The sequence below is a fragment of the Haplochromis burtoni genome, unplaced genomic scaffold (assembly GCF_018398535.1).
Source record: "Haplochromis burtoni strain Fernald_Lab_line unplaced genomic scaffold, NCSU_Asbu1 Contig_73, whole genome shotgun sequence".
Taxonomy (NCBI): domain Eukaryota; kingdom Metazoa; phylum Chordata; class Actinopteri; order Cichliformes; family Cichlidae; genus Haplochromis; species Haplochromis burtoni.
The window spans coordinates 2345399-2358808 of NW_024582434.1; the positions used below are offsets into that span (position 1 = coordinate 2345399).

The following is a 13410-nucleotide window of genomic DNA, read 5'->3' on the forward strand; positions in this document are numbered from 1 at the left end:
AAGGAGTGGCCTAGCCAGTCTCCAGACCTCAACCCCATAGAAAATCTGTGGCGGGAGTTGAAAGTCCGTGTTGCTCGGCGACAGCCCCAAAACATCACTGCTCTCGAGAAGATCTGCATGGAGGAATGGGCCAAAGTACCAGCTACTGTGTGTGCAAACCTGGTAAAGACCTATAGTAAACGTTTGACCTCTGTTATTGCCAACAAAGGTTATGTTACAAAGTATTGAGTTGTATTTTTGTTATTGACCAAATACTTATTTTCCACCCTGATTTACGAATAAATTCTTTACAAATCCTACCATGTGGATTCATGGATTTTTTTTTTCACATTCTGTCTCTCACAGTTGAAGTGTACCTCTGGTGCAAATTACTGACCTCTGTCATCATTTTAGGTGGGGGAACTTGCACAATCGGTGGCTGACTAAATACTTTTTTGCCCCACTGTATATAAAAATATAATAAAATCAAGTTGGTTTAATTCAGACCGACGACCTGTCCAGGGTGTACCCTGTCTCTCACCCTCTGGCGGCTGGGATAGGCGCCATCTACTACAGTTTCCTTGTAGTACAACTTTAATTGTTCTGCAAGTTTTTATTTAAATTACTTTAACTGGTAACCTCTCCATTATCAAGTAAATCTTGACAGTAAAAAAAGGAAATCAAATTACCCAGGAATGTACTTCATTAGTTAGTTTATACAGCTCATTGATACAGTAATATTAGAAATATTAACTCATATTCCAGTACAGCTTTTCCAAAGCAAATAGTAAGAATTTTACAGTATGTACAAGTGTGGTATGCAAACTTAATTCAAGCTAATTCAAGCTAATGTTATCACGGAAATGATGAATATGTATGAGAACTTCTACTGATCATAAGTGCCAAAAAATAATGCTAAAGTCTTCAGTTTAACCTGCAAAATATTATTTCTGTTTTATTTTGTCCGTTTAGATACTGGTATCCCTTGATTATGCAAGATGAACATATGAGGTTTTTATGGCTTCACACAGTGACTGTGGCTTCACAGACCTCTCGTTGCCAAGGTATGCAGGCTGAGGTTTCTAGAAATCACACTCCCCCTGGCTTAAATTTCTATGTCAATACCAGACATTCCCAAACATTTAACCTCCCATGAAAAGACTTCAGGCAAGACTGTGCACATTTGGGAGAGACAGAAAATGGTTTGACATTATTTTAAGGAGTATTTTGTCTTTTTATTTAAGTAGGCATTTTATATTGAGAAGGAGAGGTAATTTCAACATGGCTATAATAGAAAAAAAAAACCAAGTGAAATTACAAGTTACAGGAAAAGAAAAAAAAATCGAGAAACTAATATTCTACATATTATATCTGTCTCAATAGGCTTGAACGCTTACACAAATTTCTCCAAAAGCGATAGATCAAAAACTGCTCATTGAGTATGTTTTTATTGAGCAGTAAGCATCTATATGAAGAATCTATGGGACAAGTATTTACTGTATGTGACTGCAGATAAGATGAACTAATTCCAGTTTTTCTGTATCAGCAATCATAATCCCGCACCATAGTAAATAGAAATGTGCAAACACTTGACCAGGAGTTGTTGCAGAACTCCTCTGCTCTCTTCCTGTTATCAGCTTGACAGGATTTTACAGCTTTGACTGGAGAAGTTGGGGTATACAGTGGAGAAGTCTTCACCCTCTGTGTTACATTCAGTCTGAAATGAGCCTCTCTGGCAGCTCTTCTGCACATACCTGCCCTGACAAAAGCACTGCTGTCCTGGCAGAGACTGTTTAGCTTCTTCAGCTCCCTCCCGATCTGCTTCCAGTAAAGTTTAACATTTGAGGCATACTCAGGACAAGCAGTAGGTCTGGCAATATACTCGCAGCTGAAGCTCCTGTCCTCCTTCTTACACGTGATGCTGAGAATGACGATATCTTCACCTGTTGCAACCCAAGCACATTCGAACTTGTCTTTGGTGACCACTTTGCCTCTCATGAGCTGTGCAGAGACGGGCTTTGTTTGGCGGCCCACTTTTGCTCCCGACCTATTCTTGTGCTGTCCTTTGTCCATGCCTCGTCCCCTCCGTCCACCGCTCTTCTGGCAGCTACCCAACATCACCTGATGGGAAATACAAGCCAAGACCAGGAGGATGGTGACGTTTGTGAGGAGAGCCATGAAATCAGTAGAACACAACCTGCCAAAGGATTAAATCAGATTTAGATATTTGACCTTAAAACCCTTTAATTTCCCTTTGGAGAAAGACATGTCTTAATCCCTCTGTTAAACTAACATTTCAAATGGAAACTGAATGTTGTGGGAATAGTTTTGGTTTTAGACAGCACAAAAAAGCATTAAGTATTTTTTGTACAGCACATGCAAGACAATTTCAAGTCAAAGAGGTATTTCGAAGAACAAAAAGAAAAATGCAAAGATGCAATCTAAAAATTATTCCATAAACGGAATTTTGAAAAAACATGGAGCACATGCACCTTTTAATTTGACTTTAAGAAAGGAAGAGGTTTAAAAACTGTTAAAAAGAAGCACAGATTTAAATACTGATTAAAAAATAAAAATGTAAATGCATCATATTACAATTGTGATGGTGCAATTATCCCTTGATTATGCAGTTATATCGCCTACAGTATAACTACAACAGTTATAAACAAAATACAGACTAGTAAATATTGGAAATAGAGATAAAGACAATGTGTTTAACAGGTATTTTATAAATATTGAACCTGGCAACAAGGATTTCACAGAATGCATTTTACAAAAACTTAACTGTGAGCACATTAAATATATACTAGGCTGATGTAAGTAGCACACCCCAAATATTATTGCCAGATTAGAGTGCAGCTTAAGTTATGGTGCTTTTCCTTACCTGAAGTTTTTAGAGAAACTTCGGTTTGCAGTCCTCACACATGAGAGTGTTGCCCTTACTTGCAGATTGCAATATGCTGCCACATAATCATCCCTCCCCTTCAAATATATACACTTGCACTCACACGCTCAGTCACACACCCTCACACACACACAGCATGACTGAAGAGCTTATAAAGTTTATTGAGGTCTCGAATAGATTAGGGATACTTTGAACCTGGTACCTGTGTCATCAAACTAAACTGTGTGTGTGTGTGTGGGGGGGGGAAAGACATTTAAAATTACATGGCTGATAGAAAATGAAATTACCCTAATACATAATAAAAACTTTTTATAAACACTGTCAATTTAGAACCAAAACTTCATCAACCCACAAATGATACAAGTGTTAAACTTGTTTGCAGCTTCTATGGACCTGAATAATCATGAGCACTTGCAAGGCTTATGTTAAGCTCCCAAAACTAAAAGTTATCTGTTGTTCCAGATTTTCTGCTTCAAGTTCCACCTGCTTTAGTATAATCTAAGTTCATATTTTAAACAAATGCAAATAACCTAGAGTCTTAAAGGACCTTCACAGGGCCATCTGTAAGTGCACCGTGCCAGAGATGAAATGGCTTTGAATATCTTGAAAGGAGCCAGATGTTTCTGCTGGATAAAACTGCTGATTGATTGAACTTAGTCTCAAAGCACCAAACACCTAATGGTCACATACGGTACAGTAGACGAGTCATATGGCTTAAAAATATTAAACTGCACACTGCCATAAGACATAACATCCTAGACAACTCATTTTCACAAATACTGCCGCTTGCAGTTTTATTATCTAATATTTTTAATCAGGAATGTTAATGAAATGACATTAATCAGCACATAGAGATTGAAAATGGTTATTTAATAAAACATTTTCACATTTATACATATTTTGGGACAAATACACCAGCATGGAAAACCAGAGCAAAAAAAATAAAACAATCCCCCAACAATTCTGAAGGTAATATTGAGTGATGCAAACAGATAATATACAAGTAATAAACATAATAAACATACATTATATGTTAAAGCAGTATCATTCAGTACAGGCTGTTCATGCAAAACATTTGTCATTATATAGTCAAGTGAGACCTTTAAGTTCTTCCAGCTTGGCTCTTAATGGAGGCTGATAATTGTTGGTTTGAGTGAGAGGAGTACTTGAAAGTCACTGTAATAGCACAGCTTGCCCTGAAGAGGGTGTTACAGTTCTACAACAGGCTAACAAACTCCTCGTTTGGAATTTTCCTCCAAGGGCTGCTTGAGCCAGACGCCAAGTTATCTTCATTAGCGGTTAAAAGCTGTGAATATAACACATAAGGTGTGCAAGGTGGAAACTGGGTGCATAGGCAATATAATTAAGAGCAGCAAAATAAATAAATAAAAAAAATGCTGGAATCTAACTTAATTAAATAGCCTCATTCTAGATTAGTTATAAATGAATATTTTTTAAAAAAGTGTTGCATGTTAACAAACAGGCCCAGTACTGCTGCTCACCTTTCTGGTTAATTACGAAACAAACCAATGAAGAACGAGCAGATGCCCTGCAGCGACCTCCAGCAATTCTGCCGAGCCATTCTTTTAGCGTTGCTCTCAACAGCAGGTGTTGTTGGTGGTGGTTGAGGACTAGTTTCCTGAGTGGTCTTTTCTTTTTGTGGCTCTTGAATGGATTTTGCGTCAGCTTGTCTTGTTGGTGTAGGCCGACGTTGAGGTCTTGCTACTTTCCTAGAAGAAGCCTCTGCTCGTGACTGGGAGAATGAAGATGATGAGAAGACCATCTGAGAGTCATCAGTTGCCTTCCTGCACATGTGAGGTTTAATCTGTCTTGGTGCTTGGCAGGCATTGTCCAGCTTTCTCAGGTTCCACATCATCTGCACGAAATAGTGTCGAGGATTTTTGTTGTAAGGGGTGCAGGTGTGAGGCTTGCCTATGTAGTCACACCAGTAAGAGCGCTTGTTCCTCTGGCATGACAGTCTCAGCCTCGTGAATTCCCCTTGACCGGTGACAATCATGGTGCATGAGTCTTTAGCCTTGGTGCTGAATTTGATAGGTGGATCCCAAATGCTTTGACCCCTTTCAGTCTGAGCCTCAGCTGGCCAGAGGCAGCAGGCGAGCAGCAGAGCAGCGGTCTGGGCCCACATAGTTTCCAATGGGTGCTAAATGTGAAACTACTGGAAATGAGCGTCCCTCCTGCTTTTTATTGGCCAAGCAAAGAAGGAATTCAGGTTCCAAAAAAAAAAAGAAAAAAAGAAAACAACCCAGTAGACTAAAAGAGGCCAGCTCCATGGGAGGAGGAGAGTGGCCTTACCAGTTACAGCTGCCAGAAAAAGGAAAGCGCTACGTGCAAAACGATGCTGACACATGTAGGTGTTCTGTTTAAAAAAAAAAAAAAAGAAGTACATCCTCTCATGCATGTAACCACTTCTCAGTCATGTTAAATTTACCTCATGGAAAAACATCTTAGTTTCACTTGTTAATAAAAGTTCATTGCAGAATGCAGGCTTAAAATGTCTTGCTTGCTGTAGAAAACAGTAATAACTCTTAACGATGTAGTGCAACCTATTTTCCTAAAAGATCTAAAGTATAAAGAGAAGTGTGAGAAGCCACTCAGACATTGGTCATAAAGTGTATTATGAGTGTCTTTAAGAGGCTTTATTTTCTGGGTCCATCTGTATCTGCATTGAGAGTGCTGTCAGTGATAGAAGAACAAGACATGGTACTCAAAGAATCTATACAGGCAGTATAACTTCCAGGGTTTTAGTGTTTTGAGACTAAGAAGCAATATATCATTGAACTGCATTTAGACCACAATTTTAGAATAGCTAAAAATTATATTCAGTTGTGAATTTTCCATCAGTAATTTGTCTCAGTTTCTAGATGCAAGAGATGAAACTCTTCAGCTATAGTGCCGGTTGGTGCCAAACACAATATTAGCAGAGTTTCTTCTTAAAATATTCACTACCCTTCCCTGTGAATGTTTCCATTTCCCTGAAATATCAGCATGTTCATTCCCACACTTGAAAATCATAATATGTGGGCTGCCCACTGTGCATAACGACAGTGATATCAGAGCTCAATTTTGTCCTGTAAAGGCAAAAGTATGGTGGCCAGGTGAGCTCACTACACTATAAGGAAACATCATTAATTTTTCATTGAATGTGCAAAATACAACATAACCAAATAAATAAAATCTATTTATTTAGGAAATGGAGTAACACCTGCAAATTGCATGTGGCAGAGCGATACTCATCAGTGGTGCTGAAAAACAATGAAAAAATGTCTTTTGTGTTTCCTGAAAAATTTTCCATTGTGTTCTTTATAGTTGCGCTGTGTATATTTTAAAACTATGTCTGAAGTACCCTCCCCGGCACAGCGTTTGATCTGATGTAAACACACTGAAGAGGGTTTCTCTGAACCGCTGCTTCTGTTTTTATGTAGTTTTGTGCTCATCTCTCTCTACACAAGCCTTTTTAGAAGTAGGGCTGCTATGCGGTTGTAGTGGTGGTGGTTATTCATATACTGAACTATTTAATGTCTCAGAAAACCTCCAACCAGAGGAACAAACAAATGCTTATGGAAGATGATAACCTCTTATAGAAATAGCTGACCAGTAACATAACAGTGGCAGCACCACATAAGAATGTGCACTCTTGCGTTAAACTGTTTTCCTTTTTAAGTTTTTTTGTCCTGTTTGTTAGAAAACCAAATAAAGAAAAAATGAAATTGTTGTGAACTACATTTGCCCATTTAAAACAAGTTGATCCAAACTGTATGGCTCATTCAAAACACAGACCACAAAAGAAAAATGTCACTGAAATGCAAACTTTGGATTTTAAAACTTTATTCACAATTTATACACTTTCTTTCCATCACATCATATAAACCTACTCTTCAGTGGCTCCATCAGTGCCCAACTTTGGAGCATCACAGTTCAAACCAGTTACCGCTGTATCTGATCCATCCAGGGTTAGCATACAGGATATCTAGTGTAAGCACTTAGTAAATTCAAACATTTTTCTCTCACATCCAAACTTTCACAGAAACCCAATGATAGTCCTGTGAGCACACGGATACTTCAAAAATGTCCATTTTAACAAGAAATGTGTCTCAAAATAAAAAGAACATCAGTGACTCAATAGAAGCCCGTCTGTGTTTAAAGTTCAATATAATTCAGAAACTTCATCTTGATGCTGGGAGTTTCCTACACTGCAAATATGTTCTATTACTACATCATAATTTAGGTTTATCTATACAGAGTATTTCTTTTCTCATCGTCACTTAGCCCTGGTTTACAATAACACAGCTTTGGAAATTAAAATATTGAAATAAGATAAATAAACTGGATATTTCAGTCATATTTCTGATGCTAATTCATTGATGCCAATGTTAGAGACAAATATACTTATCATAATAACTTTTATTTTCCCCTAAATTAATGATTGTGTGGTACTTGAAAGAACAACTGTGCTATGTTAACAGAAATATATGTTTCAGTGTTAAGATGGACATTTTTTTTTGAGAGTGTGCATCAACACCATGCTGTGCAAAACATGAAGCATGCTTATTTTTCTACTCTTGATTGACAGCACTCACTATTCCCAATCATGGATTGTCTAATTTCTTTTCGCCATCATTACTCTGCTAACAGCAGCTGCAAATCTAACCTGTAAACATAAGGGCAAAGAGAGTGGGACAACTGGATGTGTTTGCCCGTTGCGTTACACATAGATTTCAGCATATTTCTCAACTTCCATATCAAGCAATGTGAAATAAAAAGAAAATAGCTCTTGAATACATTCACTTTTTTCATAGCTTTAAATGTATCCATAGCTACTGTGGGTTTATACAAAGCAGAGGAACAAAATAAGCACATAGTTGATAGACCCCTAAAGACCTGAGAACTACAGTTTAAAAATAAAAAAAAAAAAGAAAGAAAGAAAGAAATAAAGAAAAGATTTGGCTTGAGAATTATTCTCCACTGTAAAAGTATCACCACTACGAAAAAACAAATCATAATAAAAATATGTTAGTGAACTCAACAAAACTTGGTCCCATGTGACAAAGGATTCAATCTGCCACACAGGGAACCTAAAAGCCAGACATATGTCTGTTTGTGTTTTGAATTTAGTCTATGATTTAAAGGGAAAATCCACCTAAAAAAAAGCTTACACTGTTGGAAAAATACTGGTGATTTTGTTTTATGGTGCTGAAGGTCTGTCCACATCAGTAACATGCTATATGGGGGTGAGACTTCCTCAAGGTTCTTGTATACCTGAGATATCCAGAAATGATTATCAAAACATGGGCCGAGGAGGTGGGGGGTCAGCCCCAACATTTCTGCCCCATAGTACCATTAAAAAACCAGCTTACCTAATCTACGAGGTTTCATTGACCCATCAGGAAGCATTTAAAACCTAAAAGATTAAAACATATTCAGAATTTGAATTGGAGCAATCTTATTCCCAGGGCATCAAATACAGTAATTTTGTCTGAGATGCACATTTTGAATGTAGGACGTTAGTACTGAGACGCACCGGCTAATAGTGAGATGAGTGTTGCTATATGGACTCTTAATTACAAGAGTCCAATTAATATCATTTTTTTCAAGTTGCAGCGTTGTTAAGCGGAATATTTTAATCAAAACGGCCATTTTTTCCTAAAAATAACCAGCTAGTTCTCGTGCCTAAACCCGACCAAGCACCCAGTGAAGCTGAACGTAAAATGACAACAAAACGGACATGAAACACAAACACTGGAAAACCTGGAATTTACATCATCACCACCTTGCCTCCCACATAATAAAGATGAATATCCTGGTCTCTCAGTATCAAATATTACAGTCAGTGCGTCTCCATATTAACACCACAGAACACCTCGCACGGATCAAAGAGGCCAGCAGCCACGGACAGAATGGCGGTGTTTGACACCCTGGGAAGATAATGCATGAGCAAAAACATACTGCGGACATCATCGTCACAGTAGAAAGCATTACAGAATCAGTTTGTTACATTTCATTTCATCTTTTTGAAATAAAGTAATATAACATCCCCACTGGATACAAATGACTTGTTTAAAAGGCATTCTGGAAAAATGTAGGGAATTGCCACCTGTAGATGTAGATGACACAGGGTACGGGAAGGTAGGTATTCTAGGAAAAAGAGTACAGTTTGGATCTTTACTGCACAAATAACTCCCAGATTGTTGATTTTCAGCAGTGTAAGATTAGCTGTTGGCAGATTTCCTCTTTTAAAAAGTAGCAGCTCTCAAACTCCATACAAAGGCAACCAGTCTTTTGTAATGCGCATCAAACCAGCAAAGATAAACGTTCCTGTGATATTGTAAACATTTTAAAGAGACTAATGTTTTTGTAGAATACCCCCTAACCTCTATTTTACCACTTTACTCAAATTCTCAATCATGAAGACACCACAGATCCACCACTTCACACATGCTGCACTTAAAAAAAAAGTATTTGCACTATTCAACACTTTTTAACAGGCTGTTATCGTTAATTTGCATTCATCACAGATGTAATGACACACTAGTTTGCCACTAGTTTGAGTTGAAAGTGTCACATCTCTTTTTAAATGCAGGAAGCAGGAGAAGGAAAAATAAAGAGTCCTCTGCTTGCAGTTACCTTCGTCTGACCTTCCAGCTTTTGTTTTCGTAAGCACAAAGAAGCACATTAAAATGAACAAGCATCACAGTTAATGTCATGTCCCGTCACTGAATATTTTTCTGCTTTGTTTCATATCTGAACAAATGTAAACGCAGACAAAGCAGTCCTTTACAAAAAATGCAGAACAAGCCTGGCTCAGATTGATGCTGAGGGGAGAGGAGTTTGATATCCTGCAGGCTGTAACCGTACTGAAGGCCGAGAAGGTTCGGTTCATCGCTGAAGATAACGCCTGCAGGGCAATTGTTCTTTTGTTGTGAGGAAACCAGCTTTCACTGAGCCTCATCTGGTCCAAGGATTTAGGAAATTAAAAGCTTAAAAACAGATGAGAGAATAACATGCTTTAGTCAGTCAACCCCAAAAAAGACACTAAAGTTAGTTCATAAAGTATGTAGACACAATCACGTTTTGCACATTTTACTATAATGTACTTTACTGAACTGAAACATGCGTTTAAGAAAGTATTTCAAAAGGTATTCAGACATAGATCAGATCACAGGTATAAGCCTATTTTTAAATCTTTAAGCAGGGTTAAGATATATGCCCAAACTGTGTGAAGAACAAGCAGTTCTCTCGTCAAGGAGATGACTAAAAATCACTCTAACAGAGCTTCAGTTGTCCTCTGCACAGATGGACGACAACTCAGATAAAAATTCAACCTCTTTCATTTATCAGGTTTTTACAGTAGGGCAGGTATAAGAATACTCCTTTGAGAGTGAGATCCTGGATTATCTGGGCAGAACTCCAAGGATGATATTAGTTGTAGCTGTCAGGGTCAAGTGGTTGACCGTTTGGTCAGAGTGGACTAGAAACGAATCAATACAATGTCAAACAAGCTGCCAAATGCAACTTGCCTAACAACAAATTCTAAAAATACTGTGAGTACTGTAGTAGTGAGTACTGGCATTTGTCCAGATTTGGAGCTGAGCATAGTGCTACCTTACAGAAAAACAGATCTGATGCAATTTGGATTTTGTTCACATAATTCTGCAGAAACAGCAAATTGGGTCTTTATCTTTATCATTAAACGTCCATCCTCATTTATTATAATGAGCAGGGTGGCTATCAACCTGCAGCTTTAGCATCATTGTCAGGGTTTCCTTTAGAGCAATTTGCAATCCCAGCAGTAGTAGCGCAATCTGACCAGACTGCTACCACTGCATTGCCAGCTCATTTTGGCTGCTTTCTAAACATCAACTTCAAGTACTAATAGTTCAGTTGATACCTAATATAGCCCATCTTTTGACAGATGCCACTGTGATGATAAGGGGTTTAAATCGTATGGATGATTGGTGCACATTCTTCTCAACCACTGTCCTTTTTAAAATGATAATTATTTTTAAAGTGTAAAGAAGCTACATAGACTCATTGCACCACATAGCACAAATCAACATTTTCAAAAATAAATAAATAAATGAGATCTAAAAATTACCCAGGCCCAAAAGAATTTTTGTTATCTTCATAGTGATGAGCTGTCAAGTTACTATAACTACTCATTTTGCAAACTTTCCCACTTCCTTTGGGGAAAATTGGATTTGCAGAGTGTAAGCTGCTTGTTAAATTGTCACTTTAACAGCAACAGTACTGAACTACTTTAATACCAACTATTGATCCAGGAATCGAAACTCATTCTGCTGATAAAGCCACTGTGGATTCAATTTAAAATGTAAAAATAGTAAAAAGGCAAACCTACTATGACGTATTTCAGTTCCAGTTTTGGAGGGCACTGAGAACACAAATGTTAAGAGAAAAGAGAATTAAGATTTTGTTTTTTAAAACAATTCAGTAAATAACTTAAAACATACTGCATTTCTTGAATGAGATTTATGGAGCTCTGGCTGCTTTGTAAAGCAAAAAAAAAAAAACAGTCTGTCATACTCCAGAGAATATTTTTAAAGACTACACCGAGCCTTTTGTGGATACAATACTCGCATGAAACCTGCTTTCCACAGAGCTTAAAGCATTTTCCCTGTTTTTGAATTTAAAATGATTCTGGAAAAAATTTGATATTTAATGAACTGCAACTCAAAGATATCATGATCATGTACCAAATTTAAAATGAGAATAAAAGCAGGTCCTTTTTAGTTCTGCAACTGTGAGAATTATATAAAAAAATAGGAATATTTATTTCAAAATAAAGAAAGCCTGCAAGTGTTGAAAATAAGTTTTTTCTCAGAAATAAAATAAAACTTAATAAATTAAGAAAATAACAATTAATTGTGCAATTCATTACATCTAGCACTTGGACTGCAACAGTATTACCAGCATGTGATGTTAGCCATTACCCAGCTGGCAGTTTACATCACTGTAAAAATTGCATCAGCTAGTTTTCAGATACTGCAGCTTTTCTCTGTGCTTGTTCTGATTTTCCATGACACAAGTACTCAGTTAGGAACAATTCAGTACAATACAGTCCAAAAAAACAACACGGCCATTATAAAGTGTCTAGACGTAACACTGTAAAAAAGTGCAGCTTGCAGCAGTGTGAGGTGTTGATGGCATAGTAGAATGCACAGAATTTAAAAGTACTCCTATTATTTTGTAGGTCCCATTAAGAAACCCAAGGAGAATAAAATATTTGGAGAAAAGCACATTATATCCACTAAAAACACAAGCTTTTTATCAGAGAAGTGCAGGTGTTACCACTGCTTTGTTGTATTCACACGTCTCAGTTTCAGGAACTTAAAAGCTAAGTGACTGAATGTATTTCACGGCTTGTAATTGTGACACATTTAACATTTTCTCCGAAAAAGGCATAAATGCAGCGTTTGTCAAAAACAAAACAGAACTTACAAGCGACAGAGAACAAACACAGCACACCGACTAAGCAAGCAGTCACACTGAATAAAGATGTTAATGATTCCAAAATTAGTCATTCTCACCATGATGGTTCTTCAGTGAGCAGAAATGCACTAAAACAAGCTGTAAAGAGGTGTTACAGTAAGAGAATTAGGTCAAGGTACAAATACAAAAACATAAGACCAAAAACAGGAGAGAGCACGATGGCACAGTTACTGCAGACAGAACGTCAGGATAAGATGGCAGCTGTGAGAAGGAAAGATGTGAGACTGGAAAGAAGGAGGATTAATTAAAAATCATGTTAGAGAAACAGTTGTCTGATTCATTAGCTTTTCAGTACCTTTCAGGAGCCAGAACAAGAGGCGGCTCTGTCACCAGTCGATGTGCCTCGGAGGAGCCGAGGCCCGCGGGAACCTGTTCATAGTATCATAGGTAGGGATGCTACCAGCACAAGAACACACAAGATACACAAAAAGGAGACAACGTTAACAGCTAAAATTCAACAAATCCATCATCGTTTTGTAAAGCCGCCGGTTTCTCCTCTTCATTTATTTGAAATGGAAGAGGAAAAAAGACGAGCGGCTCACAAGGCAGAGAGCAAAACAGCTGCATCGATATCGACTCAGTTAAACTGGACGGCCAATTAAAGAGGCATTAAGTACAATTACTGCAAATGAGAAATGTAGTATTTTACGAGGCTGTTGCCGTTGTTATTGATAATACCTTCAGATTACCAAAAACTGATGCAAAAATCTTTCCATCTCCTGGACTGTTCCGAACAGCAGAGAAAGGTCATCAGGTTGTAGAATACTTACTGCCCCTTTATTTTTTTAGAGAGCTTTGGCTAGATCTTGGACTTTTAACTGGATAAATAAAGGAAAATGCAGGTTTCATTCCATCTCATATTTGTATTTAAAAGAAATATGAACTGCATCTCATATGAAATGTAGGACAGTGAGGAAAACTGCACAAGCAAAGACCATCTTGAGACTGGACTCATCTGTAATTTAGCCGTTTTGCTCTCTGCCTATAGCTCCTGTTAAGGT

At 37.6% G+C, this 13410-nt stretch overlaps 3 protein-coding genes across 3 annotated transcripts in view; all 3 read right to left on the reverse strand.

Annotated features, from left to right (window-relative positions):
• Positions 1-606: 606 nt before the first annotated feature.
• On the reverse strand, positions 607-3031 carry fgfbp1a (fibroblast growth factor binding protein 1a). Its single transcript, XM_005924104.3, has 2 exons — positions 2864-3031; positions 607-2176 (listed from the first exon to the last, which is right to left on the reverse strand). The coding sequence occupies exon 2, from the start codon at positions 2155-2157 to the stop codon at positions 1522-1524; it is 636 nt and encodes a 211-aa protein (XP_005924166.1). The 5' UTR covers positions 2158-2176; positions 2864-3031; the 3' UTR covers positions 607-1521.
• A 705-nt stretch (positions 3032-3736) lies between these two features.
• On the reverse strand, positions 3737-5076 carry fgfbp2a (fibroblast growth factor binding protein 2a). The gene is made up of 2 exons (XM_005924105.3): positions 4387-5076; positions 3737-4190 (listed from the first exon to the last, which is right to left on the reverse strand). The coding sequence occupies exon 1, from the start codon at positions 5028-5030 to the stop codon at positions 4395-4397; it is 636 nt and encodes a 211-aa protein (XP_005924167.1). The 5' UTR covers positions 5031-5076; the 3' UTR covers positions 3737-4190; positions 4387-4394.
• A 1637-nt stretch (positions 5077-6713) lies between these two features.
• The window catches only part of LOC102290795 (prominin-1-A), a gene marked incomplete at its 5' end in the record, with an annotated part of 46585 nt that continues 39888 nt past the window's right edge, over positions 6714-13410 (reverse strand). The window contains 4 exon segments of the mRNA XM_014334156.1: positions 6714-9879; positions 11259-11291; positions 12448-12487; positions 12705-12805. Of these exon segments, the coding sequence (XP_014189642.1) occupies positions 12736-12805 (70 nt within the window).